This window comes from Punica granatum, chromosome 7, assembly GCF_007655135.1.
Source record: "Punica granatum isolate Tunisia-2019 chromosome 7, ASM765513v2, whole genome shotgun sequence".
NCBI classification, from domain to species: Eukaryota; Viridiplantae; Streptophyta; class Magnoliopsida; order Myrtales; family Lythraceae; genus Punica; species Punica granatum.
The window spans coordinates 26,599,324-26,624,528 of NC_045133.1; the positions used below are offsets into that span (position 1 = coordinate 26,599,324).

The window sequence follows — 25,205 nt, forward strand, 5'->3', positions numbered from 1 at the left end:
TTATTGCTTGCAAGCATCAGAAGGCGTCCTGCCTGTCAGGTGGTCTATTTCATTGGCCTCGCATGACCCTGAATATGTAGATTCAAAGCAACTTTCTCAGAAGAATCAATCTAGTACCAATACAGAAATTAAATGAGCTCACCCAGTATTAAAGAAATTCCGAAAGAAATCTGCAAGTGGCAGGCTTTTAAAATATTGATACTATATGTTGCTGGAGAATATGTAATACTCAACATGAAGGAAGAAAATTTGTGATGAAAATACATTGCAGGATTTCCTGGAACGGCTCTTTTCTCCGGCTTGTTTGTTTTTCTAGTCCAATATTTCCTCTCAACCATTTTTACCAGCCACCAGGGTCTCCCGGTTACTAGTATGATATACCCTATTGAAATCCCAAGTAAAACTTCGCATCCAAAGCCCATCAACACTGCTCTCCATTCAATCCAATGGACGGATTCGGCCTCTTCACCTTCAGGGGAAGTTAGAGGCCGTGACTGCTGTGAGTCAGTCCCACATGCTTTTGGCAAGGGATGGCCAGACAAACTACGATTCCCATCAAAGGAATCACTCTTAAATGTGTCCATCTGTGTGCTCCAAGGGATAGGTCCTACTAGTTGATTCATTGAGAGATTCAAGTAGGAAAGGAAAGACAGATGTGCCAATGTTATTGGAATCTCCACAGTGAGCAGGTTTGAGGACAGGTCCAACCACTCAACATTAGCCAAATTTTCAATGGAAGAAGGGATGATGCCAGTAAGATTGTTGTGAGAAAAGTTTAGCCCCTTGAGTGCCTCTAGCTGTCCAATGGCTTCTGGAATCTCCCTCGAAGAAGTTGCTAGAGAAGTCAGTGGTTGTAAACACCGTAAGAATTTTCACCAGCTCAGTCTCCAGCCCTTTCATGACCACCACAATGGAATCTTGATAGTATTGATTTTGCCCACCCATATATTGTAAACCCCTTCTCTGAGTTCTCTCTTCATTCCTCATGGCAATCAAGTTGGCTATGTACTTAATTGGAAGAGGACCCAAAAAGTTGTTGTTTGAGAGGTCGAATATCCTCAGTTTTGATCACTTTTGCTAGAACTATCCACCGGACCATAGAACTTGTTGGATCTCAGTACAAGCACTGGCAGATTTGCAAGAGTTTCCAACCAAAAAGGGAACCTGCTCTCCAACTCATTTTTACTGAGGTCCAGAACCTCCAAATTCTCGCAATATGCCAGAGATTGTGGCAGGGTGCCTCCAAGTCGATTTTGACTCAAGCTAATCGTTGTCAAGGTGGTATTCTGGACGGACATTTCTGGTATCTGACCAAAAAAATTATTTCCCCGGAGATTCAATACTAATAGAGAGGCATAAAAATTAGTAAAACAATGAGGAATGGAGCCGGTCAAGCTGTTATTGGATAGGTCGATGATCTTTAACCCAAAAGCATTGCATATCTGGTGAGGAATGTCTCCACCAAACTTATTGTCTGAAACAATATAGTATTGAAGAGCGGGTGGTGGAATTGGAAGGGGGCCTTCGAACTTGTTATCAGAGAGGATTAAGCCAAAAAGCAGCGGAGGGAGGGGAATTTCATTAATGCCCCCATGAAACTTAATTGACTGCAAATCTAGAGCATGCATGCTGTAGAAGGTAGGATCTAATAACCAGTATGGGAAAGTGTCGTAAATTCTACTGTAACTGACATTTAAATGCACTAAGCTCGTAGAAAGACACATGCATTGCACGTGAGACTTATAATTAGAATTAATATATCTGCGTGTTTTTGCCATAAAAACCTTAATATAATAAGATAGCATCTCTCGAAACAAATTTATATGTAGTTTATCTATTCTTACTATTATGAAAGGAAAATGAACTTTTTTGTCTAACTTTCAACTCCCATTTTTACCCATTTAATTTATGTTCTATTATTTAATTACCCTTAAATTAAGGGCATGACTATCAAAAGGTTCTAGGTTCGATAGTGAAAAAGACTACCTGTAACTGAAAAATGAGAGCATGATCTGTACTTATTTTTTATTTTTCAACAACAAGAACAGCGCCAACGCTGTAGGAAGTCTTCCCAGTGAGTTTCCTCACTACAGGCAGTTAAAAAGAGAAAAAGGAGAAAAGAGGAACTTTCTCTTTTCTCCACGAATTTTCCAGCTGGCAATATATAAGACGTTGAACTTATTTGACACGTTATATGGTAGGTAATAGTTTCGATTGTCCGATGATTCGATGAGTGTAGTTGATTGATTGAGACAGAGTTAACTGGCATGTACAGAGGAGTCTCCTTCAAACAAGTCTTCTCACATGATGTTCACTGAAAGGATGGAACTAAAGACCACTGACTATTAAAAGTGTTGGGGATGTCTCGACTTTTCCAGCTGACTAGCTAAGGCATCATCGACCAAGTACAGTCGTCGTGATCCACATGCAACTAACTACTGTACAACCTCCAAACTCCAACTTAAGCCAATAGCAATCAAACTTCTTGATTGGAATGGAAGTTTCAGACACTAATTTGAGTGGGAAATAAAGGAAATAAAAAGAAGATGAAGATAGATGTTTCTCTTGCTTTCGTAATGACATTTTTAGTAGTATACCAAAGATATATGACGTGATTATCAATGCATTGATGCAAAACAGAGAAATTCTTTTTTCTGCCTTGCTGACCATTTCATCAATCATCAGCCTCTGGTGTTCCTCCGGAACCATTTATAATTTCCCATCAGGGAACCTCGTTATTTAGTAACAATCAGTCAATTTGTCACACGAAACCTTATGTTAATGTTACTATGATATCTTACTATGCTTGATTGTCGCAGTGCATCAGCCATCAACTTGCGCGAATGGCAGCGAGAAGAGAAGAGAAGAGAACTGCATTGCTTCTGAATCCACAATTTAGTGAATTCAGTATACCAGAGAATTGTAGCTGTACCTTTACGTTTGGGCAGCTTACAGCTGGCCGGCTTAGTCGTTGAACAAAATAAAATTGGGAATTCATATTTCCAGGGACAGAATGATTATTCGAAATTTTAGTATTAGAACTAGTACAATACCAACCATATTGTATGCAAACAGAACATCAAAAGAGCAGAAATTCTGTCAGTACTGAATAAACACAAACATGGAAAAACAGATATATACATAGGAAATTCGCGAAATATAAGGTCTCCAAAGCTCTGGCATCATCATCAGGACTTTTATTCCTTGAAATCGGGCCTGAAGGCCATACTGCCTGTCATGCATGTGGTCCATTTCACAGGCCTTGCCGACCCCTGGAATTTGATTCAAAAGAAGGTTCTCAGAAGAATCAATCTTTTACAAGTATAGAAATTAAATCAGCTCCCATAGAATTGCAGAACCACCGAAAGAAATCTGAAGGCTTCTAAAATATTGTCAGTATATGCCACCGAAGAGCATGTAATACACGACATAAAGGAAGAAACTTTTGATGAAAGTACCTTGCACGATTTCCTGGGGCAGCACTTCTCTTCGGCTTGCTTGTTATTCTAGTGAATTTCCTCTCAACCATTTTCACCAGCCACCACGGTCTCCCGGTTTCTAGTACAATATACCCTATTGAAATCCCGAGCACCCTCCACATCCGAAGCCCATTAGCACTGCTTTCCATTCAATCCAATGACCAGATTCAGCCTCTTCTCCTTCAGTGGAAGTTGAAGGGGCTGGTGACGGCTGCGAGTCAGTCCCACACGATTTTGGCAAGGGATGGCCGCACAATCCAGGATTTCCTTTGAAAGAGTCACTCTTGAATGTGTCGAACTGCGTTCTCAGTGGGATAAGTCCTACCAGTTGATTCATTGAGAGATTCAAGTAGGAAAGGAACAACAGATCTGCCAATGCTGTCGGAATCTCCTCAGTGAGCCTGTTTGAAGAAAGGTCCAGCCACTCAAGATTAACCAAATTTCCAATGGAAGAAGGAATGGTGCCCCGTAAGATTGTTATGAGAAAGGTTTAGCCCCTTGAGTGCCTTTAGCTCTCCAATGGCTTCCGTAATTTCTCCCTCGAAGAAGTTCCTTGAGAAGTTCATGGTTGTAAACACGGTCAGAATTTTCATTAGTTCCATCTCCATGCCTTTCATGACCATGGAACTGGAATCTTGATAGTATTGATATGCCCCAATATGATTTCCCACACACATATACCGCGAACTGCTTTTCCCTACATTCTTCATGGCTATCAAGTTGGTAATGTACTTGACTGGCATTGGACCCAAAAAGCTGTTGTTGGAGAGATAAAAAATCTGTAGTTTTGGAAAGGGATGATTAGTTCTTTTGGAACTATTGATCGGACCGTGGAACTTTTTGGATCTCAGGACAAGTACTCGCAAACTCGGAAGTGTTTCCAACCAATAAGGGAAGCGACCCTCCAACTCATTTTCACTAAGATCCAGAATTTCCAAATTCTCACAATGTGCCAAAGACTCTGGCAACATGCCTCCAAGTCGATTTTGACTTATGTGAATCATCCTCAAATTGTTTCCGGCGAAAAATATATTTGGTATCTGACCAACAAACTTATTTGCTGGGAGGTTTAATACTGATAGAGAGGCAGTAATATTTATGAAACAGTGAGGAATGGTGCCAGTCAAGCTGTTATTGGACAGCTCGACAGTCTCTAGATGAGTGGCATTGCAGAGCTGATGAGGAATGTCTCCACTAAACTTATTGTTTGAAGTGGAATAGAACTCAGAGTCGAGTGGTGGAATCGGAAGTGGTCCCTCCAAATTATTATTGGCTAAGTCAATGACACTAACATGTGAGTTTCGAAAAATGTTTACTGACAACTGTCCTGAAAAATCATTGTTATTGAGGATTAAGTAGTCTAGCACCGGAGTGAGGGGAATTTCATTAATGACACCATGAAACTTGTTCTGCTGCAAATCTAGAGCAAGCAATCTCTCGGTAGCATTTAATAACCAGCGTGGAAAAGTATCATGTATTCCATTGTAACCGACACTTAAAGACTCTAAGCTCGTGCAATTGGCTAGAGATCGTGGGAGTGGACCTTGAAATAGATTGTTGCTCAATCCCAATCGTAAGAGGTTGCTTAAATTCCCCAAACATGTCAGAATGGTGTCACCGAGGTTGTTATTGGAGAGATCTAGATGTTCTAGCGAACTTAATTGGCAGATTGATGATGGCATCTCTCCAGTGAAATTGTTAGAATAGAGATCCAAGTATATCAATGCGTCCCTCCTTACTCTCCAAAACCATTCAGGAATCCATCCTCTAATAATGTTTTCAGAAAGATCCAAATATCTCAGCTCAGCCGAAGAGCTCAAGAAATAGGGGAATTCGGCCAGATTACAACCAGACGATTCCAACACTTGGAGCCTTGGAAAGGAATAGCTGCCATTGCTTTGCAACAACACAATGAGGTTGTCCTGTCTAAGAGAAAGATGCAGGAGATTTTGAGCCTTGCAAACATTTTGAAGTCCACGGTGCCGGTGAGGTTGTTAGCTCTGAGGTCCAAGTAGGTGAGATGCTCGAGGTTTCCAAGTGTTGGTGGGATGGGGCCAGTCAACAGAGTGACAGAGAGGTCCAAATAGTTCATGGATGTCAGATTTCCCATCGAAGCAGGTATCGACCCTTGGAAATTTGTCATTGATACACCCAACGAGACAAGGGGACTGGTCCAGTTTGTCTGGGGTAGTGTGCCCGTAAGATCGACATTCCATAAAAGAGAGAGACTGCGGAGGTTTGGGAGATAGAAGATGTTTACGGGGAATGTCCCTTGGAGAGAGCAATCAGAAAGACTCAAAGAAGTGAGAGTCGAAGAGAGGTTGGTGAGGGAAATAGGAGAGACTCCAGACATATCGGTACTATCAAGAACAAGTTCTCTCAGCTGAGTGAGATTTCGTGCAAGCCATCTGAATTCATGATCTTTCTTCATTGGAACACCACCTTCAACATAGTAACCTGAGAGATCAAGTGAAACTAGTCCAGAAAGGTAAGATATTTTCTCCGGAGGAAAGGAACCTCAGAATCCAGAATGAGAGAGATTGAGGTGTGCCAATCTTGTAAAAGTACTGAAGCTGGGTGAAATTTGTAAATCGTTGAAATCATTTCCTCCTAGGTTGAGCTGCTGAAGATTTTGGAGTGAAAAGAGGGTGCTGTTGGAATAGAGGGGTCCTTGGAGCCAACTGCAACTCAGGTCGAGGCCGATCACATAATTTGATTCTGTGTGGCATGTGACCCCCTCCCACAAGCAGCAATCAGTGCTGTTCTTCCACGAGGCCGTCTTCGGAGAAGTGATCAGATAGTCTCAGTCTTGAGAGGCATCCCATGTGATGACAAATGAGTTGCTGAACTGAACCAATGCATTGCACTCATCGGTATGGCTCAACTGATGGGATGACGTCTTACTACTAGTACTGGTGGGAACGTCAGGAACAGCAACAATTACAGAAAGGTGTACTAAGAGGAAACAGAGGAGGAGGAAGGGGAAGACCTGAATATTATTCATCATCCTCATCTTGTCTTCTCAGCAAATGCTGATTACTGACTGCTGATGAAATTTTGGGTTGGATCGCATAGATGAATTAAGGAATATAGGTGAATATATATAGTTGGAGAACATCTATATTTTTCTAATTAAGAAGACACCCCAGCCCCAAGTGCACTTCTTGGTTTTTCTTCCTGGATGATCAAATCAGAGTAAAGACTGAGTAAGTCATTCATTAGCTTTGTTTCCTTGGTCGTTGTCTTAATTATTCTTTCGACCGACTCTTCCATGCTGTCATTTTCAGCTTATTACTCCGTATGACAGAGCTACTAAGAATTAATCCATGTGAAGAAGTTGCACTTCTTGTTTTGTACGGTAAATATATTTTGGTTATAATGGCATTTATCAGCCCGATTCATAATTCGGAATTACCAGAACATATCATCAATGTGTCTTCGCCTATATGTCAATCAGTAAGAAAATAACAACAATCAATGCCCTAAAGTCACACTAACATGGTCTTTACGGCCACATTACTCTTTATTATTGTAAAAGTTGTCAGAAGACGTGCTTAGTGAACCTATTGCAGTTTCCAAGACTGAAGAATTCTTAATGTTAACAGCAAGCAATGCAATCATATCAATGACGCAACTCTGCATATGAATGCAGAATTTGTCTGAGACTTTGTACCAGTGGTTTGACGCTTGTTTTCTTTAAATAAAGATCTTGGGTTTGAATATTGTGAATATAGAAAATTTACGAGTGTGAGAAATTTATCTCTTACTAAGCCGACCAAGCTCGGACCTGGATTGGTTGGGGCTCATTGGGCGTGGTGCACCGTAAAAAGCAAGGCATCACCTCACCGATATGGCTCAAAAGTATGAGACTCTTAGGCACGAATTGTGATTGTTTTACGTTTTTCTAAGAATGAAAACAGTACGATGTGATTTGTTATGCGATGATTCGATGTGGATAATGAAACAGAGATAGTTATGTCCAACTTTACCCAACTTTATACACCCACTTAGATAAAGAGATTAAGATGGACCATTGACTTGAAAATAAGCTCTTTCCTGTTATTGTAAAGAAATTGACAGCATAATAAGGATTTATGTCTTTGGCTTCTTATCGTGCAGAATGTTCTTCAACCGCTAAAATGATGGAAGACCAAAGGCTTTGACTGACTAGTCAAAGTCATCCACTCACTGGCATTCCGACCGACACCACCATCCAGGGACTGGCAAATTATATCCATGGCGGGATCTCATCTACATCTCGATCATCGTTTACAGCTTGTCTGGATTGCGAGTTATTGAGGGTTATGGAGGTTTATTAAACAAGGGATTACTGTCAAATAGGTGCTCAGGGGTAAATGTGATTTTTTTTTTTCATGCTGACAAGGGATGCCCGAGGGAGCCCAGATTCAGTCTCACAAAATCACAATAGTATTGAAGAGGAAAATGAAAAACAAGAAGAAGACGGAGATTTCTCCCGTCTTCGTAATGAGATTTACAGTAGAATAACAAAGATATGATGCAAGAGCATTTACAAAAATGACAAGAACTCAGACTCCCCGTTTTGGAAGTTTCCATCTGCCAAATTCCACGTTGCCACCCATTTATCGGCTTCTCATGCTCCTCCTGAGAGATTTATAATTTCCCATTTATAAAATTGAATTAATTAGAGGAATGAAAGCTGCATACATAATAGAAATCGAGGATGTACAATTGGGTTCATCAATGCAGAAACTTTAGAAATATCAAGGTGGTTACTGTAAGATCCATGATTTTTTTATTGCGACAATAAATATATGGATTAATTATTATATTTTATTACGAATCTATCATTATTTAACGAGATGAATTATTTCTTATTAAGTACTATGTGCAATTATGGATTTTTCTTCCCCAAATTACTTCCCTTAAAACCTCGTCCGATTCCACACGTTGCGGAGAGACTGTCTTTTGCCTTCATCTCTCAGGGAATATGGGGGAGGGAGAAGAGATCATGAGAGACTGAGATTGAGAAGGGGAATGAGAGTGGCGACCGGGACTTGGAATCGAGCAATTGTCATGACCAGGGATTGGAAACAGAACGTCACAAATGGTACCAAAGCTTAGCTATTAGATCTTGAATGGGGAATTAATTCTTTTCTCAATTCAATTTGGGCCAAACTTGAGAGCGTTCGTCTGTGTCAAATTTCAGAAATCGGTAAGTTCTTGTGTGGTCATTTGGTTGTTTTCTGTTAAATGGTAAGCGTGAGAATAGATATAATTTTAGCTTAAACTCTAGACTCTTAACTTATGTATATATATATATAAAAGGAATTCACACTCATCCGGACTTATGAATTTAAACTTCTAAAATTCTACTTCTTATTACATGATCTTCAATACAGATCCAGACATCCACGTACTACAAGTTACAACAGTGACTGGAGACCATATATCAATGAGAGAATACAAACTTGAAAATATGTGGTCTTAAATCAGATAGAGTACAAAAAGACACGTGACCAGGAAGAGTGGTAATACTTAAAATGAGTCATTATACATATCAAGTAATGGCACTCCATTCGGTACTAATATCTCGTAGGAAGGGTTGGTTTGGAAAATGACTAATCTCATTCAGCTCCACACAATGAGCACTTGCCTCCAGTAGCAAAACTAGAATAGTTACAGAAGTCTATATTAGATACACTTCTGTTATAATGGTGTTTACCGGCATGATTCATAATTTCAAAATTATGCTATCGTATGTTCGCAACATATATCATCAATGTGTCCTATCCCATCTGTTAAGCTGTAAGCTGATAATGACATCAATTGATACCTAAAGTCAGGCTAACAATATTTTTTTGTTGACAGCAAGCAATGCAATTATTTCAAATTCCCTGACTCAACACATGCATGAAGAATCTGTCTAATGAGAATACTTATGCAATGATTCGATGCGGATAATGAGACATATTCAGAAAAGATGGTTCATCGACTTCAAACAAGCTCTTCTCTGTTAGATTATAAAGAAGTTAACAGCCTTTTTCTTTGATTTATGACTATCGACAGCCTAATAAGGATAAATATATGTCTCTGCCTTCTTATTTTGCAGAATTTTCTTCAACCACATTAAATTGATGCAAATAAAGACCAAAGGCATTGACTGACTGTTCAAAGTCATCCAGTTACTCGTATTCCGGCCAACACCAACACCCAGGTACTGTGGTGACAGCCTGGATCCATTGTGCTCGATCACTGTATGCTGTTGAAGCGATGATATTTGCCTGAGAAGAGGCTTCCGATCGATGAGCCACTGTAAGTGTCTGCCATTGCTGCTCGGGGTCGAGGTGATTGTTTTGTGCTGACAAGGGACAGCTAAGGGAGCGCTGCTTGGTCTTTACAGAATCAATTAAAGGGGAGAAAGAAAAACAAGAAGAGAAGATGAAGATTCCTCTTGTCTTCCTAATCAATCAATTATAATATATTAAAACCGAAGTGCGATGCGAGAATGCGTCATGACTTACTTTTTTGAAACCTTGAGCTAGTGGTTAAACGTCTTTCCGGTTGCTCGGACTGTTTAATTCTTGATCGAATGTTGGTGTATCCTTCCATTTCTATCACTGTCTCTTCGCACTTTTCAATATCCTATGTCGGTAGGATATCGTCTAATACTATGTGCGTAATCAAGAAGATATGAAATATTTCTTTAAAAAATAAAAAAATTATCCATCGTGAATAAAATATTAAAAACAATTTAAAAATATATATCCAAGTAAATTAAAACATTTCTTCATAAAACTCGAATAAACTATACTTTATTAATTTTTGATAAACCCACGCAACATGTAGAGCTGCCTATAGTATATATTAAAGGGGAATAAGAAGATTTAGCCAAAAAAAAATTGAGGGGAATAAGAAGAACAAAAAGAAGATGAAGATTTCTCCAATCTTCGTAATTAGATTTACAGTATAATACCAGAGATATGATATAAGAGCATTGACAAAGCAGACGCACTCCGTTGTTTTCTATAAAGCAGTACAAGAACTCAGATTCCTCGTTTTTGGAAGATTCCATCTGTTAAATTCCGTCTTGCCACCCATTGATTGGCGTCTGGCGCTCCTCCTGAATGATTTATAATTTCTCATTGACAAAATTAAATTAGAGGAATGAAAGATGCATAACAAAAGACGAGTAAGTTCTGTTGCTCAGTAGCAATGCAGAACCTTAAGAAATATTAAGATGGTTAGTGATGGCGATGGACATAGAATTAAAGGGAGAGTTTTTTTGTGAAAAATACCTCGATTATTTGTAGGTGGCACATTCTTCTTCGGCCTATTTTTTTTCCTGGGTCGTTGCCTCGTGACCATTCTCTCTAAGCATATTGGTCTCCTAGACCCCTGGTCTCCAGCATAATGTAACCTGCTGAAATCCCAAAGGAAAGTCCGCATCCGTAGCTCATTAAAACCCCCTCTATTCAATCATACTACCAGACTCTGTCTCTTCTTCTTCATGGGAAGTAGAGAGGTCTGTTTGTCTTGATCATTACCGCATTCTTTTCGCAAAGCATGGCCACACAATCCAAGATTCCTATCAAAGGAGTAGCCGAAAGTGTCGAATTGCGTGCTTTGTTGTCCTGTCCCTTGAGCTGGTGATTTGAGAGATTCAACCATGAGAGTGATGAAAGATTTGCCAAACCTCTTGGGATCCCCCATTAAGCCTGAGAGATATTTTAAAGAGGAACAGGCCCTGAGAATCCAGATGAAGAGAGATTGAGGTGTGACAATCTTGTAAAACCACCAATGTTGGGCGAAATTTGTGAGCCATTGAAATCGTTACCTGAGAGGTTGAACCAAACATCAGGGAGCAAAAAGGGGGTGCTGTTGTAATGGGGGCCTCCTTGGAGCTGACTGCAACTGAAGTTGAGGCCAATCACGTAAGTGGTTGCTCTATGGCATGTGATCCCATCGCACGAGCAGTAGTCAGTGCTGTTCTTCCATAAGGCCATCTTTGCATATGATGTGACTGAGGGAAAGTCACATTATAATGACGCATATTCTGTTAGGATAAATAAATTGCTGAGCCGGAGCAGGGCATCACACTAATCTACAAGGCTCAACTGTTGGGACGAATAAGAACGAGATGATGTGCTACTAGTGGTGGGAAAAGCAGGAATATCTATAGAATGGCTTTGGAGTAAAGAGAGGAGGAAGTGAAAGGGAAAGAGTATGCTTCAGAAGTATCTCAAGTGGCAATGAATGAATTGAATATGGATGTAACGGGAGAAGACGACTGCTACTAGATAGTTCAGAGTTCGAGTCAAACAAGTCTTCTTCGATGTCCACGCACACCCACTTTATGTATGAATTGATGAAGAAATTAATAAGAAGGTTCATTGCCTTGAAATAAGAACATGCCTCAAAAAACAGAGAAATTCTGTCGTGTTTCATCTAAGAACACGCATCAATTGAGCTTCATCAATTCATCAATTGAGGCTCGATGCTGCAATTTTGATCTGTAATCTTTCTTTTGCTGTTTTGTTCTTTGAGCTTCTCTTAGATGAGTGTACATTTTTTATAACAGATAAAAGAGTCATAAATTATTCCAAAAAAAAAAAAAGGAACACGCATCAATACCAGACTAAACATTACGAGAACTCAGATTTACTGTAGTTCGAAGACTCCGCCAGCCATTCTTTGCCCCGCTGCACGCCCACTTCACCGGCCTCTGGTGCTCCTCCTGAATGATTTACAATTAATTTTTCCTCAAGAAAATTTAATTAGAGAAACGAAAGCTACATCATGAAAATTGAATGTTGTCCTAGTGAAGACACACAGACATGTTCGCAGCCATGTAATCCCATAATATATTATGAAATAACTTGTCATGAAATAAGTACCTTGCATGATTTCTCGAGGCAGCATTCTTCTTTGTTCTGCTTGCTTTCCTGGGTCGTTTCCTCTCGACCATTCTTGCTAACCATCTCGGTCTCCTGGTCTGCAGCATGATGTACCCAGCTGAAATCCCAAGTGCTAGTCCACATCCATAGCCCATCGGCACTGCTCTCCGCTCAATCCCATTTCTCTTCTTCCTCATGGGAAGTTGAGGGGTGCGTTTGTATTGCATCGTTCCCGCGTGCCTTTGGTAAGGGATGTCCACACAATCCCGAATTCCAGTCAAAGGAGCGGTTGACAGTGTCGAACTGTGTGCTTTGAGGAATCTGTCCCACAAGCTGTTTGTTTAAGAGATTCAAGTAGGAGAGTGACGCAAGATCTGCCAATCCTCTGGGGATCTTCCCGGCGAGCTTGTTCGAGGAGAGGTCCAACCACTCAAGATTAGTCAGATTTCCCATAGAAAAAGGAATGTTACCACTTAGACTGTTGTGAGAAAAATTGAGTCCCTTGAGTGCCTTCAGATCTCCAATTAAGTCTGGAATCTCTCCTTCGAAGAAGTTGATTGAGAAGTTGATGGTTGTAAACAAGGTCAGAATTTTCACCAGCTCCATCTTCAGCCCCTTCATCTCCACCACAATAGAATCTTGATAGTATTCATCGCCCATGTATTGCAAACCACCTCTCACTTCATTCTTCATGGCTTTTAGTTTCGCAATGTACTTAGCTGGCAAAGGACCATAAAACTTATTGTTGGAGAGGTCGAAAATGCGCAGTTTCGGGAAGGGATGATTATTTCTCTTGGAACTATCAATCGGACCACAAAACTTGTTGGATCTCAAGACAAGTACTTGCAACTTTGGAAGAGTATCCAACCAATAAGGGAAGCTGCCCTCCAACTCATTTTCACTTAGATCCAGAACTTCTAAGTTCTTGCAATATTCTAAAGATCGCGGCAGGGTTCCTTCAAGTTGATTTTGACTCAAGCGGATCGTCCTCAAGCTGGTCTCTTGGACAAATATTTCACGTAAACCACCAACAAACTTATTTGCTCGAAGATCCAATACTGATAGGTGGGCAATGAAATTTTTAAAGCAATAAGGAAGGGTGCCCGTCAACATGTTATTGGATAGGTCGATGACATTTAGCCCCGTGGCTCTGCATATCTGATAAGGAGTGTGTCCACTGAACTTGTTGTTCGAAATGGAATAGAACCAAATAGTGGGAGGTGGAATTGGGAGTGGTCCGTCAAAATTATTAATAGCTAAGTCAACAAAATAAATTGTTGAATTCATAGAGAAAATTATTGGCAACTCTCCAGAAAAATGGTTGTTGGAGAGCCTTAAGTATGAAAGCTGCGGAGGGAGGGGATCTTCAACAACTCCATGAAACTTGTTCTGCTGTAAATCTAGAATCCTCAATCTGCCGCTACCATTTAACCAGCATGGGAAGGTGTCATATATTTCATTATAACTGACATTTAAGCGCACTAAGCTCGTACAATTTCCAAGAGATTTTGGCAGAGGACCTCGAAATAGAACTTTGCTCAAATGCAAGCTGGAGAGGCTGCTTAAATTTCTCAAACATCTCGGAAAAGTGTCGTTGAGTCTGTTATTTGAGACCTCAAGTTCTTGTAGTGAACTCATTTCACAGATTGATGATGGGATCTCTCCTGCGAAATTATTAGATGAGAGATCCAAGAGTGTCAATGTGTCCCTCCCTACTCTCCAAAACCATTCAGGAATCCGTCCACTGATCATGTTCCCATTAAGGAGCAATACTTCCAAATTTCCGAAGAACTCAAGAAATATGGGAACCCGGTCAGGTTGCAACCGAACAAATTCAACACCTTGAGCTTTGGGAAGGATAAGTTCCCATCACTTTGCAACAACACATTGAGGTTCTGTGGAAGGTAAAGGTACTGGAGATCTTTCAGTGTTGAGAACATTTCAAAGTCCACGGTGCCACTGAGCTCGTCACCTCCAAGGTCCAAGTGGGTGAGGTGGTCAAGGTTTCCAAGTGTCGGTGGGATTGGACCAGTACCAGAGGTCCAAATGTTCCACAGATGTCAGATTCCTCAGTGAAGTAGGAATTGACCCGTGGAAGTTTGTATCTGATAGATCCAAGGATATGAGCGGACTGGTCCAGTTTGCTCGAGAAATAGTGCCTTTAGGATAAATATTCTGAAAAAGAGAGAGGCCGCGGAGGTTTGCGAAATGGAAGATGGCAAGTGGGAATATCCCACGCAGATCACAGAATCCAAGGCTCAAAGATGTCAGAGTGGAAGGAAGTCTGCGAGGGAAATAGTAGAAATTCTAGACATATCGGTACCTTCGAGAACAAGTTCTCTCAGTTGACTGAGATTATGCACAATCCTTTTGAAACTATGATTTTCTATTGCTACAAGACCAATGGGATTAGAGTTAGAGAGATCGAGTGAAACTAGTCTGGAAAGGTGAGATATTTCCAGAGGAACACGGCCCGAGAATCCAAAATTAGATTGATTGAGATGGGTCATTTCTGTAAAGGTACCGAACTTGGGTGAAATTTGTGAGCCATAGAAATTGCAACCAGCTAGGTTGAGCCATCGAAGATTGGGGAGCGAAAAGAGCATGCTGTTGGAATGGAAGGTCCCTTGGAGCCAGCTGCGGCTGAGGTCAAGTCCAGTCACGTAATTAGTCGCTCTGTGGCATGTGACCCCATCCCACGAGCAGCAACCAGTGCCATTCTTCCACGAGGCTGTCTTTGGATATGAAGTGACGGAGCAGCAAACAGAGGAAGTGTAGGTATTGCCGCAGCCATATCCAGAGGCATTTCTCATGATGATGAATGAATGGCTGAACTGAAGCAGGGCTTCACACTCTCCCATATGGCTCAGATGTTGGGACGAAGGGGATGATATCTTGGGAACCGAAACAGCAATGGAGGAGTATAACAGGAAAGAGATCAGGAGGCAGGGAAAGAGCCAAACGTTGATCATCTTGTCTTGTGAGTAATACTGACTGAAGATGAAATTTGATGTGTTTAAGATGGAATGAATTATCAAGGATATATCGCTGAAATTATTAACCCCATAACGTGCTGAATTTAGTATGTGTCGTGGAATTCTTCCCAGTCACTTTCCTCACCAAGTAGTCAACAAAGAAAGGGAGAAAAAAATGGAAGTGTCTGTTTTCTCCTCACAAATTTCCAGCTGACTAAGGCGTTGACCACTACGTGCAGTCCGCTTGATCCTGACCTCCATTTGGATTAGTTCAATCATTCGAAGCGGTTATGAAAGCTACTACAGTACGGTCCCCCCATCTCCGATCAGTTTTACATATTCCATGTGCATCGTCAATTGAATGAGTTAAGCCAGTAGCAGTAAAACTTATATATACCCGAATCGAAGTGTCAGACACGGTTGAGTCAAGGTGATTGCCGTCGTGACAATCTGAGACAACTTAGGAAGGCCAGCTCGGGATAGCTTTGCTAAATTGTGACTAATATGCTCCAGGGGCTTCGGCCTTGTTTTCCAGTTTGGCTGCAGCAAGTAACTCATATTAATTCAGTCACTCAATTCATGCGAGTTTTGGTGAGAAGGAGATTGCTGAAGTTGGTTCTGAATTTGGAAGGGGAAGCACAAATGTCACGGTGAGCCCTGAAAACAAAAATTGTAAGTTAAAACGGGGAAAAGATCGAGAATATATGTCAAGAAGAGTAGATCTGTCACCTACAGGATATTTATATTTGCGATTTTGCAGGTACTATTATTGCAATCGTTCTGCTTATGGGTACTTCTTCAGGGTAATCAACATGTTCATTGGTGGTTATATTATTTCGATGCCAGTTTACGCACAATAGCAGGTGCATCTGTGTGCAGATTACCAGAACAAGCTCTAACTTTATCCTCTTCATCCCGGAGTATTTTCCAGTTCTCTCTCTTCATTTTCAGTAATAGGAATCACCTCAGAAAACATGCCTATAAAACATATCCTGTAATACCATACAAGTGCGTGCTTATGAATAGCATGAAAAATGGAAGAACTCTGTTACATATGTCCAGGAACTCATTATAGTAGCAACATTATTCTAGCAAAGAGGGCTCTGAAGATTCCCGACTTCATCAAAAGCTCTTTTGCGCATCAGCTGTTTGGAGATAACCCCTGTCTCTTTGTTGGTTTGCCCAGTTTATTGACCTCGGCTTCTCCTGATTCACAAGGTTTTGCATGGAGATTCAAAAACAAAAAGGGTTCAGGATGAAAATCAAGGTTGTTATAGGTGCAAAGTTCTTACAGATTAACCGAACTTAGATAGAGAAAACTGCAGAATAAAATATGAACAGCATGAGATCGAAGGGCAAATATGTTTCTAGAAGATGTGCAATTCATGACCTAAAGGAAGAATTTGCAGTAAACATTACCTTGTGTGATTTCTTGGAATAGCAGTTCTCGTTGGCCGGTTTGTTTCCTCTCAACCATCTTCACCAGCCACCTCGGTCTCCCTGTCTCTAGCATGATATATCCCCCTGAAATCTCGAATCCAACACCGCATCCATAGCCCATGACTACAGCTCTCCATTCGATCTGGTTCCCGAGTTCATTCCTTCTTCATCTGGGGAAGTTGTTGAGGGTTGTGCATCATCTCCACATGCTTGTGGCAAGGGATGCCAGCATAATCTGGGATTTCCATCGAAAGAGTCACGGTTGAATGTGTCGAATTGTGTGCTCTGAGGGATGGGCTCTGTGAGTTGATCTACCGAGAGATTCAAGTAGGATAGTGATGCTAACTCTGCTAATGCTGTAGGAATCTGCCCAGTGAGCTTGTTTGAGGAGAGGTCCAGCCACTCGAGATTACAGAAGAAGGGATTCTGCCCGTAAGAGTGTTGTGACAAAAGCTGAGCCCTCTAAGGGCCTTCAGATATCCAACGGCTTCTGGAATCAGTCCTTCAAAGGATTCCTAGACATGTCAAGAGTCGTGAACACGGTCAAAATTCTAACCTACTCTCCCTCCATCCCTTTCATGATGACCTTGACAGAATCTTGGTAACCATAGCGTCTACTCTTCATGTACTGCAGACCTCCTTTCTCTTCATTCTTCATGGCATTTGCCTTGACGATGATTGTAATCGGTAAAGGACCAGAGAAGTTGTTGTCGGAGAGTAGAATCGAACATTAAAGAGATATTCGCGAAGGGGTGATCTGTGTTCTTGGAACAATTTAAAGGGCCAAGGAAACTGTTGGATCTCAGAACAAGGACCTGCAGCTCAGGAAGAGCATCTAACCACACAGAGAAGCGATCCTCCAAGTAGTTGTTGCCGAGATCAAGGACCTCCATGTTCTTGCAATTTGCCAAAGATCGTGGTAGTGCACCCCCAAGTTGATTCTGACTCAAATCAATGGACGTCAATTTGTTCTCTGGGACAAACATTTTAGGAATTTGGCTGACAGACTTGTTCATTTGAAGATTGAGCACTAATAGACTGGTATTGGAATTTGCAAGACACTAGGGATGGTGCCACTCAGGCTGTTGTTAGACAAGTTGATGACCTCAAGACCAGTAGCATTGCGGATTGAAGACGTAATCTCACCCATAAACTCATTTCCAGACACAGGATAGAAACCAATTGCCGGGGGTGGAATTGGTACGGGACCTTTGCAACCATTATTTGATAAATCAATGATCGAGATCTAGAATTTGAAAAGAAGTTCACTACTGGCAACAGACCACAGAAGTTATTTGCAGTGATAGAGAAGTACTCTAGCTGACCGAGGAAAAACGGATTTTTTTCGGATTTAATGAAACCATAAAACTTGTTTGACTGCAAATCAAGAGATCTTAAGTTGGGGATTATTAAATTTCTAATGGGCTTATACGGACCTGGGCCCATATCCACTTAAAAACTCAAGCTAATAAGTGGTGGTACCCAAGCTACATATTAACCCATAGATTTTCCTTTTCTTTTTCGATGTGGAATTTATCCTATTTTACTCCTCAACACCTCAACACCCGCCCTCACGTGCAACGCCTCAACACCCACTCTCACGTGCAACGTGTGGTTTATATCTGTCTACACGTTGTCACGTGCCCTTAAACACCTGCCCTCAACAATTGACCTTGAGCCGGGCTCATCTTCCGTGCTTGGGCGAGGCGCACTCTTGGCTGCACTCGACATATTGGGCCTAGCGTGACATGGGTGCGCATATGCGCGTGGGCGCGCTACGCGTAATCAGGGCTCTGATACCATATTAAATTTTTATTGGGTTTATACGGACCTGTGCCCATATCCACTTAAAAGCTCAAGCTGATAAGTGGTGGTACCCAAGTAACATATTAACTCATAGATTTTCCTTTTCTTTTCCGATGTGGAATTTATCATATTTTACTCCTCAACACCTCAACACGGATAATCAGCCAGTATGGAAAAGTGTCAGAAATTTCATTTTTGCTGATATCTACATCTACTAATATTGTACAGTTTGCAAGAGATCTCGGCAATGGACCCTCTAGCTGATTGCCGCCCAAATTCAACCGCCCCAGATTAGTCAAATTCCCAAAACATTCCCGAACGGTGCCGCTGAGATTGTTATTTGACAGAACCAGATCTCTTAATGAACTTACTCCACAAAATGAAGATGGGATGTCTCCGGAGATTTTGTTGTTTGAGACATCAGATAAGTAAGTTGTAGGTGGCAGGGCTGGGAGCGGTCCCTCCAGGAAGTCTCCACTAAGGAGAGCGAAATCTATACAATTCCAAGGGAATTGGGACATGACTCCGGTAATCTTGTTATCAGATAGAACTAAGAACTCCAAGGTATCAATCCCTATGCTAAATAACCATTGAGGAATCTGCCCCTCAATCATGTTTCTTGACAGGTCCAGCAAGCCAAGTTCTTAAGAACTCAAGAAATATGGAAATTCGGTTAAGCTGCAATCAGAGAGTACTAACATGTCGAGATTTGGGAAGGAGCAGTTCCCATTGTTTTGCACTAGCAGTCGCAACTTTGATGGGAGCCAGAGGAGTATGCCATTTTTGAGCTTCGAGAACATTGTTTCGAACTCTAGGGCACCACTCAGGTTGCTCGATGAAAGGTCCAAGATCCTGAGCTGCTCATGGTTCCCACATAGGGCGCCAGGTGATAATGTCTGGAAAACTCGGGTGTCTGATCGTGCGGTCTTCTCCTCTTCGTTCTGCTGCCCCCTCCTTATATTTATAAGCAATCTGCCATCCATGACAGTTAACGTCTGTCATGACCAGAAAAGGGGGAGGCAGGCACTGCTTCATTCCATGGGCTGGACCAAATGTTTGCTTGGGCTTTCTTGGGCCCCCATTGGGGGAGGCCCATCACCAACAATAGATTCTGTTACAATGCGTTTGTTTTCGGAGTTAAAGTCACGAATTTGTGATTGTGATTGTGATTGTAGAAGAAGACAAAAATATATGGGGCCCACCAGTTTGACTTTTGAAATATAAAATGAATGGAAGGTAGAGATAATTAATTATAATGAGATTGTATTTTAATAATATATGGGGCCCACCAATTTGACTTTTGAAATGTGTGTTTTGTTGTATAGTGTTTTGAGTTAAAGTTAAAATTAAAATCTTAAATCACGATTTTGAAAACAAACGGAGCTACGTTTCCCTCTTAAAGTCGTCGATTCTAGTTCTAGATGCAAGGGAACAAGCGGACTGGTCCAGTTTATTTGGGGAAGAGTGCCCTTTAGATCGGGGTTATAGGGCAAGTAGAGAGTGCAGAAGTTCGGGAGATCGAAAATGTTAGTCGGGAATATGCCCCTCAAAGAGCTACTAGTAATACTTAAATGTGTCAAGGGGGAAGAAATGTTTCTTATGGAAACGGGCGAAATTCTCAACACGTCAGTACAATCGTGAACAAGCTCTCTAAGGTCGGTCGAGTTCTGGACGAGCCTTTTCAAAATTGGTTCTCAAGTCTTGGAGGGTATTTAGCGTCGTAGCTGCCCGAGAGATCGAGGGAAAGTAGCTTGGAGTGGTGGCACATTTCCAATGGAATGAGTCCAGATAACCCGGATTGAGATAGATTAAGATGTCTCATTCTAGCAAAAATGCCAAACCTGGATGAAATTTGAGAGCCACCAAAATCTTTTCCAGCAAGGTTGAGTTTCCAAAGACTGCGAAGCGAAAAAAGGGTGCTGTTAGAATGGAGGGTTCCTTGAAGCCAGCTGCAACTCAGATGAAGGCCAATCACTTCTCTCGTCGCTCCATCACAGGCCACCCCATCCCACAGACAGCAATCTGCGGCTTTCGTCCATGATGCTGTCTTCGGATAGGAGGCAGGGGAGAAAATATCACAGCTTGCCTTAAGAGGCATTTCTGGAGATGATGAATGAATTACCGAAGTCGAGCAGAGCTCTGCACTCATCGTCGTGATTTGAAAGCTCAGGCGGAAAGGTAGAAGGTAATGATACGGTTAAAGCAACCATAAACTGCAGGAGCAAAAGAAGTATCATGCGGCAAATCCTCATGTTCGGTATATGGTTTCTGAGAACCACTGAAAGAGTGTGCCCTTCGTATAGAAAATGCTGTGTCAAAGTTTCGTTGATAACAAATGCGCAAATGGTTCAATATATCTCTCCCTCGTGGGGCCGACCCTACGGATAATACTAATTATCATTATGTAGTGTTGCATAGAATACATTGAAATTTCTTAGTCACTTGTATAGCATTTGTATATTGCAGCAGCATTGATATTTCCACAATACAGCCGCCAGAAGAAAACGGAGAGAACGAGATTTCCACAAAAACTCCCAGTAGACTCAGGCGTGGACCAGGGAAATGCTGTCATCCATCACACAGATCAATTTGATTTGATAATTAGATTTGATTACTTGAACCATTTGACATGGTATGCTGCAGTGCAGTCAACAAATCAGATCAACTTTTTCATTTAGCATCATCAAATGAGTTAGCCAGCACCAACTATGATGATTTTTTTTTTCAATACACCCATGGATGCATTGATTTGTGAGAAGAAAAAAATTTATGAAAAATAAAAAGTTAGCATTGGACGTAGATTTGAAAAAGAAACAAAATAATGTGATTCAATGTGAATTGGAAGAGGTTGACACTAGAAAAAAAAAGAGTGCGGATAGCAATATTAAGTGGACATATATAACCTCAAAGGGTTTTGATCTAGTGGTTAAGGTGCGCCTAAACTTGCACTCAATCCAGGGTTTGAATCCTTTTAGGGCCACCGGAGCGCTTTTGGCGTTATTACCCGCTCTGTGCGCTGCCGGGGGTTCACAGAGCCCCAGGGATTAGTCAGACAAAGGCTGGACACCCCGGGTTAGTAAAAAAAAAAGTGGACAAATATTACCCTTCCACTCTTTCTCACCTTCAATTGCGTTATCTATATATATATATATATATATATATATTAAAACAAAGTATGAGCCGAATTTTTATGCCGTCATATTATCAAAAATAAAAAACGGAGCTATTTTGCTTTGCCACATCATATTTTATGTATTAAAGAAATTTTTTAAGAATATAGAGCAAAATATATATCAATTCTTACAAATATATATTGCATGGCCATATAAGTAGAAAGGACATTAAAAAAAACTATGTATATATATATATATATATCGATTCTTTTGCATAGATATAAGTAGAAAGGAAGATCCAACCAATATCGATATATTCGGTTAATTTCATATTAACGGAATATATGTATATATATTTAATAATATGCATAAGATTATCAAAAAAGAAAAATAACATAAGTGCAAACCGCATTATATGTGTGTGTGTGTGTATCAGACTATGTATATGGGGAAACAAAAAGGGAAGGCAGAACAATTCCACCGAAAAAAAAGGGAAGGCAGAACAATTCCACCGAAAAAAAGGGAAGGCATAAAACAGACTTATATATATCATTCTATATTGTAGGTATGTATGATGTTAAGCCTCTTTTTTCTTTTTTTCTTTAAATTTTTATTTTCTTGGTTGAACTTTGATTCCCTTAATGAACTTTTGATGCAAATTTGAAATTGATTGCTTTGATATTGATTGTGTTGATAGAATCTATGTTGCAGTTTCATTATGAGCATCTTTTCGGTGCCCGTAAGACTTTTTGAATTTCTATTCCCTAAATATTTCTTTTTAATTTTTATTTTATAATTTGATGGACTTCTTTTCTCCATGAACTTCGAGGTCACGAGCTTTAGTTATTTATTCTTAATTCTTTCGTTGAAATTTAATTGGTAGAATAAATCTTTTAATGCATTTGTCAAACTAATTTCATCTATATTGATTGTTAAATTTTAATAATCTTCTCTATTGCAATTCCATTATGGGTATTGCTTCAGTAACGGTTAGACTTTTCCGCCAAGAACATTTCTTTTTTACTATAATTTCATCATATCATAATATAATGGAAAACTTTTCTCCATGAACTTCAAGTTCATAAGCTTTATGTATTTATTCTTAATTGTATAAATTTGTTAATGCAAATTTCGAATTAATTACTTCATTATTGATTGTTTTAGTAGTCTTCTCTAAAATTTTCATTTTTATAGTTGAATTTTGATTTGTTGAATGAACTTTTTAATGCAAATTTGAAGTTGATGGTTTTGATACTTACTGTTTTTCATCCAAGTTTTACATATTATATTATAATTAAACCAAAAAGTTAATACTAAATTAATTTTTATAGCCTTAGATTCTTTTTCTCAATTCCTATTTTTACATAGAACTCAATCATTTATATAATATATATATTAAAATTAAATTTTACATTATTTAATAATACGAATAAGTTTTGATACTTCAAGATTTGTATATTAAAATTTCTTTTTATTCGTCCGCGCAATGCGTGGGTCACCATCTAGTTAAACTAAAAAGAAGGAGTACGTCCAACTTTTCAACCACCTTTTATGAATAAGGTGATAATTACAAAATCAGACTTTCACTTAAATAATATAAGTTTATAAGATATATTCGAACGAATTAATTCGCCTGAAAATAAGAGACAATTGACAGGAATTGAACTCATGGAAGAGATTGGGCCCTAGAAAAACAGATCAATAGACCGCCCCAATTGAAGATATGTCTAAAGGGCCCATTACTGGGGGACAAGGCCCAGGAACACTAACTATAAATAGAAGGGTTGTTATCATCATATAGCACGATATTTAGAAAATTTTCACTACATAGCACATATCGTATTAATTTCACTATTTAACACGATATTTTGAAATTTTTTCATGAAATGAATACACAACAAACAATAATTTCACCAAATAGCACAAAATTATGAAAATTTTTCACTATATAGCACAAAAAATTGAAAAATTGACGAAAAACCAACGTCGTACTATGGGATGAAAAATTTTCATAATTTTGTGCTATGTGGTGAAATTATTGCTTGTTGTGCTATGTATTGAAACATTTCAAAATATTGTGTTAAATAGTGAAATTAATATGATATGTGCTATGTAGTGAAAATTTTCAAAATTATCGTGCTATATGGTGATATTATTCTAAAATAGAAACATTCCCATTGAGGAAAGTGTTGGGAATTGGTGTATGCCCTAGATACAATCTATCATCAGTTCTGTAATATGACATGTATTTCATTATATTACGAGGCATATCTGTTATTGTGTAGATTGCGCTAAATATGATTTTACACAATAATGTCCTTGGAATAGTAGGTTCAATAGGCATCAAGTGTGACTTGATTGTGAGATCCTATAATTACTGAACATTATTCCTAAATGTCCATAGTCAAAGTATTATCGTTAATTAGGACAACGATAATACGGTTAGATTAGTGTAAGTGTTGATTGATGATCAAATCTCATAGGTCATGGATATGGAGATATCAAATCACACCACATGTATACATTAAGAGTAATGTGTATAGGACTGATCCGCCATGAGATTGCTACATGGGTTGTTACGTGATTGTCATTAGCATATCTCAAAGTGACTATAGTGTAATGGTCCTTTGACTTGAGGTCACCATAGATTCCTACATGTAATGTCATATACTTTGATACTGTCAAACGCCACTGTAACAGGATGGTTATAAAGACAGTTATTGGGTATACCACAGAGCATGGAGAGGAATGTGAGTGATCAAGATAGGATTTGTCCCTCCTACGAAACGGGAGCGATATCTCACGGCCACTTGGTGGTTAAGTCTAAAAGTGTATGCCTACCCAAATGAGTCGATATAATGATATCGAGCTCATTTGTTCTGATAGACTTACCCGGTAAACCAAGAAAAAGAGATATTGAGCCATACAAGGATGTCATCGACTATGCCTTGGGCTCAATAGAGATATAGAGGACAAAGTGATTATATTACACGGTAACGGAGGTCACAAGGTTCGTTGAGAAATTGACTTTCCGATTACTTGAGTAACAGTGATGCATTGCTAGATGCCACTCACTGTTTGTAATATTGAAATAGAGATTTTGATATTATTGTCAACGTAATTGGGAACCTACAGGGTCACACACTACGACTAAATTGACGAGATATTTTGAAACAATAAAATCATCTAATAGAGATTAGATGATTTATGGTGCGACTAATTAATTGGATATTTAATGAGATTAAATTTGTCGATTAATTAGACTCGATTTATTAGATTAAATGGACCAAATTGATGCACGATTAATATGGTGACACATGGCTTTTATGTGGATTAACATGTGTAAGGACACATGTCATAAGGGAACCTTAATTCCCTAAATCCCATATCGGTTGGGATTTCATCTTCACCCCCCCCATATTGCTTATAAAAGGGGGCAGTAAGCATGATTATATATATATGCATATATATAAAAGCGCACACATATTATATATATATATATATATGCTAATATAT

General features: G+C 39.7%; 5 protein-coding genes across 5 annotated transcripts; all 5 read right to left on the bottom strand.

The window, feature by feature from the left end:
* Positions 1 to 1,628, bottom strand: LOC116214569 (receptor-like protein 48). Its single transcript, XM_031549954.1, has 3 exons — positions 1,073 to 1,628; positions 470 to 835; positions 1 to 68 (listed from the first exon to the last, which is right to left on the bottom strand). Exons 1-3 carry the CDS (start codon positions 1,626 to 1,628, stop codon positions 1 to 3), a joined length of 990 nt encoding a protein of 329 aa, XP_031405814.1.
* A 2,282-nt stretch (positions 1,629 to 3,910) lies between these two features.
* Positions 3,911 to 11,464, bottom strand: LOC116214570 (receptor-like protein 43). The gene is made up of 6 exons (XM_031549955.1): positions 11,296 to 11,464; positions 10,947 to 11,176; positions 7,043 to 7,115; positions 5,444 to 5,936; positions 4,340 to 4,766; positions 3,911 to 4,258 (listed from the first exon to the last, which is right to left on the bottom strand). Exons 1-6 carry the CDS (start codon positions 11,462 to 11,464, stop codon positions 3,911 to 3,913), a joined length of 1,740 nt encoding a protein of 579 aa, XP_031405815.1.
* Positions 11,465 to 12,526: 1,062 nt separating this feature from the next.
* Positions 12,527 to 15,327, bottom strand: LOC116214571 (receptor-like protein 35). Its single transcript, XM_031549956.1, has 2 exons — positions 14,679 to 15,327; positions 12,527 to 13,413 (listed from the first exon to the last, which is right to left on the bottom strand). The coding sequence occupies exons 1-2, from the start codon at positions 15,325 to 15,327 to the stop codon at positions 12,527 to 12,529; spliced, it is 1,536 nt and encodes a 511-aa protein (XP_031405816.1).
* Positions 15,328 to 16,893: 1,566 nt separating this feature from the next.
* Positions 16,894 to 17,756, bottom strand: LOC116214572 (receptor-like protein 41). Its single transcript, XM_031549958.1, has 3 exons — positions 17,586 to 17,756; positions 17,357 to 17,437; positions 16,894 to 17,196 (listed from the first exon to the last, which is right to left on the bottom strand). The coding sequence occupies exons 1-3, from the start codon at positions 17,754 to 17,756 to the stop codon at positions 16,894 to 16,896; spliced, it is 555 nt and encodes a 184-aa protein (XP_031405818.1).
* A 44-nt stretch (positions 17,757 to 17,800) lies between these two features.
* LOC116214573 (receptor-like protein Cf-9 homolog) lies at positions 17,801 to 20,725 on the bottom strand. The gene is made up of 4 exons (XM_031549959.1): positions 20,418 to 20,725; positions 19,276 to 19,548; positions 18,723 to 19,194; positions 17,801 to 18,016 (listed from the first exon to the last, which is right to left on the bottom strand). Exons 1-4 carry the CDS (start codon positions 20,723 to 20,725, stop codon positions 17,801 to 17,803), a joined length of 1,269 nt encoding a protein of 422 aa, XP_031405819.1.
* Positions 20,726 to 25,205: the final 4,480 nt, after the last annotated feature.

Coding starts and splice junctions, on each gene's coding strand:
- LOC116214569 (XM_031549954.1), bottom strand. CDS start 1,628: ATGCATGCTCTAGATTTGCAGTCAATTAAGTTTCATGGGGGCATTAAT. Junction 836..1,072: donor GGTGGATAGTTCTAGCAAAA/GTGATCAAAACT, acceptor TGACTTCTCTAG/CAACTTCTTCGAGGGAGATT. Junction 69..469: donor GCCTCTAACTTCCCCTGAAG/GTGAAGAGGCCG, acceptor CTACATATTCAG/GGTCATGCGAGGCCAATGAA.
- LOC116214570 (XM_031549955.1), bottom strand. CDS start 11,464: ATGGCCTTATGGAAGAACAGCACTGACTACTGCTCGTGCGATGGGATC. Junction 11,177..11,295: donor TGTTTGGTTCAACCTCTCAG/GTAACGATTTCA, acceptor AATATCTCTCAG/GCTTAATGGGGGATCCCAAG. Junction 7,116..10,946: donor AGAAGAAGAGACAGAGTCTG/GTAGTATGATTG, acceptor ATTCATATGCAG/AGTTGCGTCATTGATATGAT.
- LOC116214571 (XM_031549956.1), bottom strand. CDS start 15,327: ATGATCAACGTTTGGCTCTTTCCCTGCCTCCTGATCTCTTTCCTGTTA. Junction 13,414..14,678: donor GAGAGAACTTGTTCTCGAAG/GTACCGATATGT, acceptor CCCACCTATCAG/TATTGGATCTTCGAGCAAAT.
- LOC116214572 (XM_031549958.1), bottom strand. CDS start 17,756: ATGTTTGTCCCAGAGAACAAATTGACGTCCATTGATTTGAGTCAGAAT. Junction 17,438..17,585: donor ATGCTCTTCCTGAGCTGCAG/GTCCTTGTTCTG, acceptor ATCATCGTCAAG/GCAAATGCCATGAAGAATGA. Junction 17,197..17,356: donor GTTACCAAGATTCTGTCAAG/GTCATCATGAAA, acceptor TCTTACGGGCAG/AATCCCTTCTTCTGTAATCT.
- LOC116214573 (XM_031549959.1), bottom strand. CDS start 20,725: ATGAGTGCAGAGCTCTGCTCGACTTCGGTAATTCATTCATCATCTCCA. Junction 19,549..20,417: donor GGCTCTCAAATTTCATCCAG/GTTTGGCATTTT, acceptor CATGGATGGCAG/ATTGCTTATAAATATAAGGA. Junction 19,195..19,275: donor TCCTTCCCAAATCTCGACAT/GTTAGTACTCTC, acceptor GGACCTGTCAAG/AAACATGATTGAGGGGCAGA.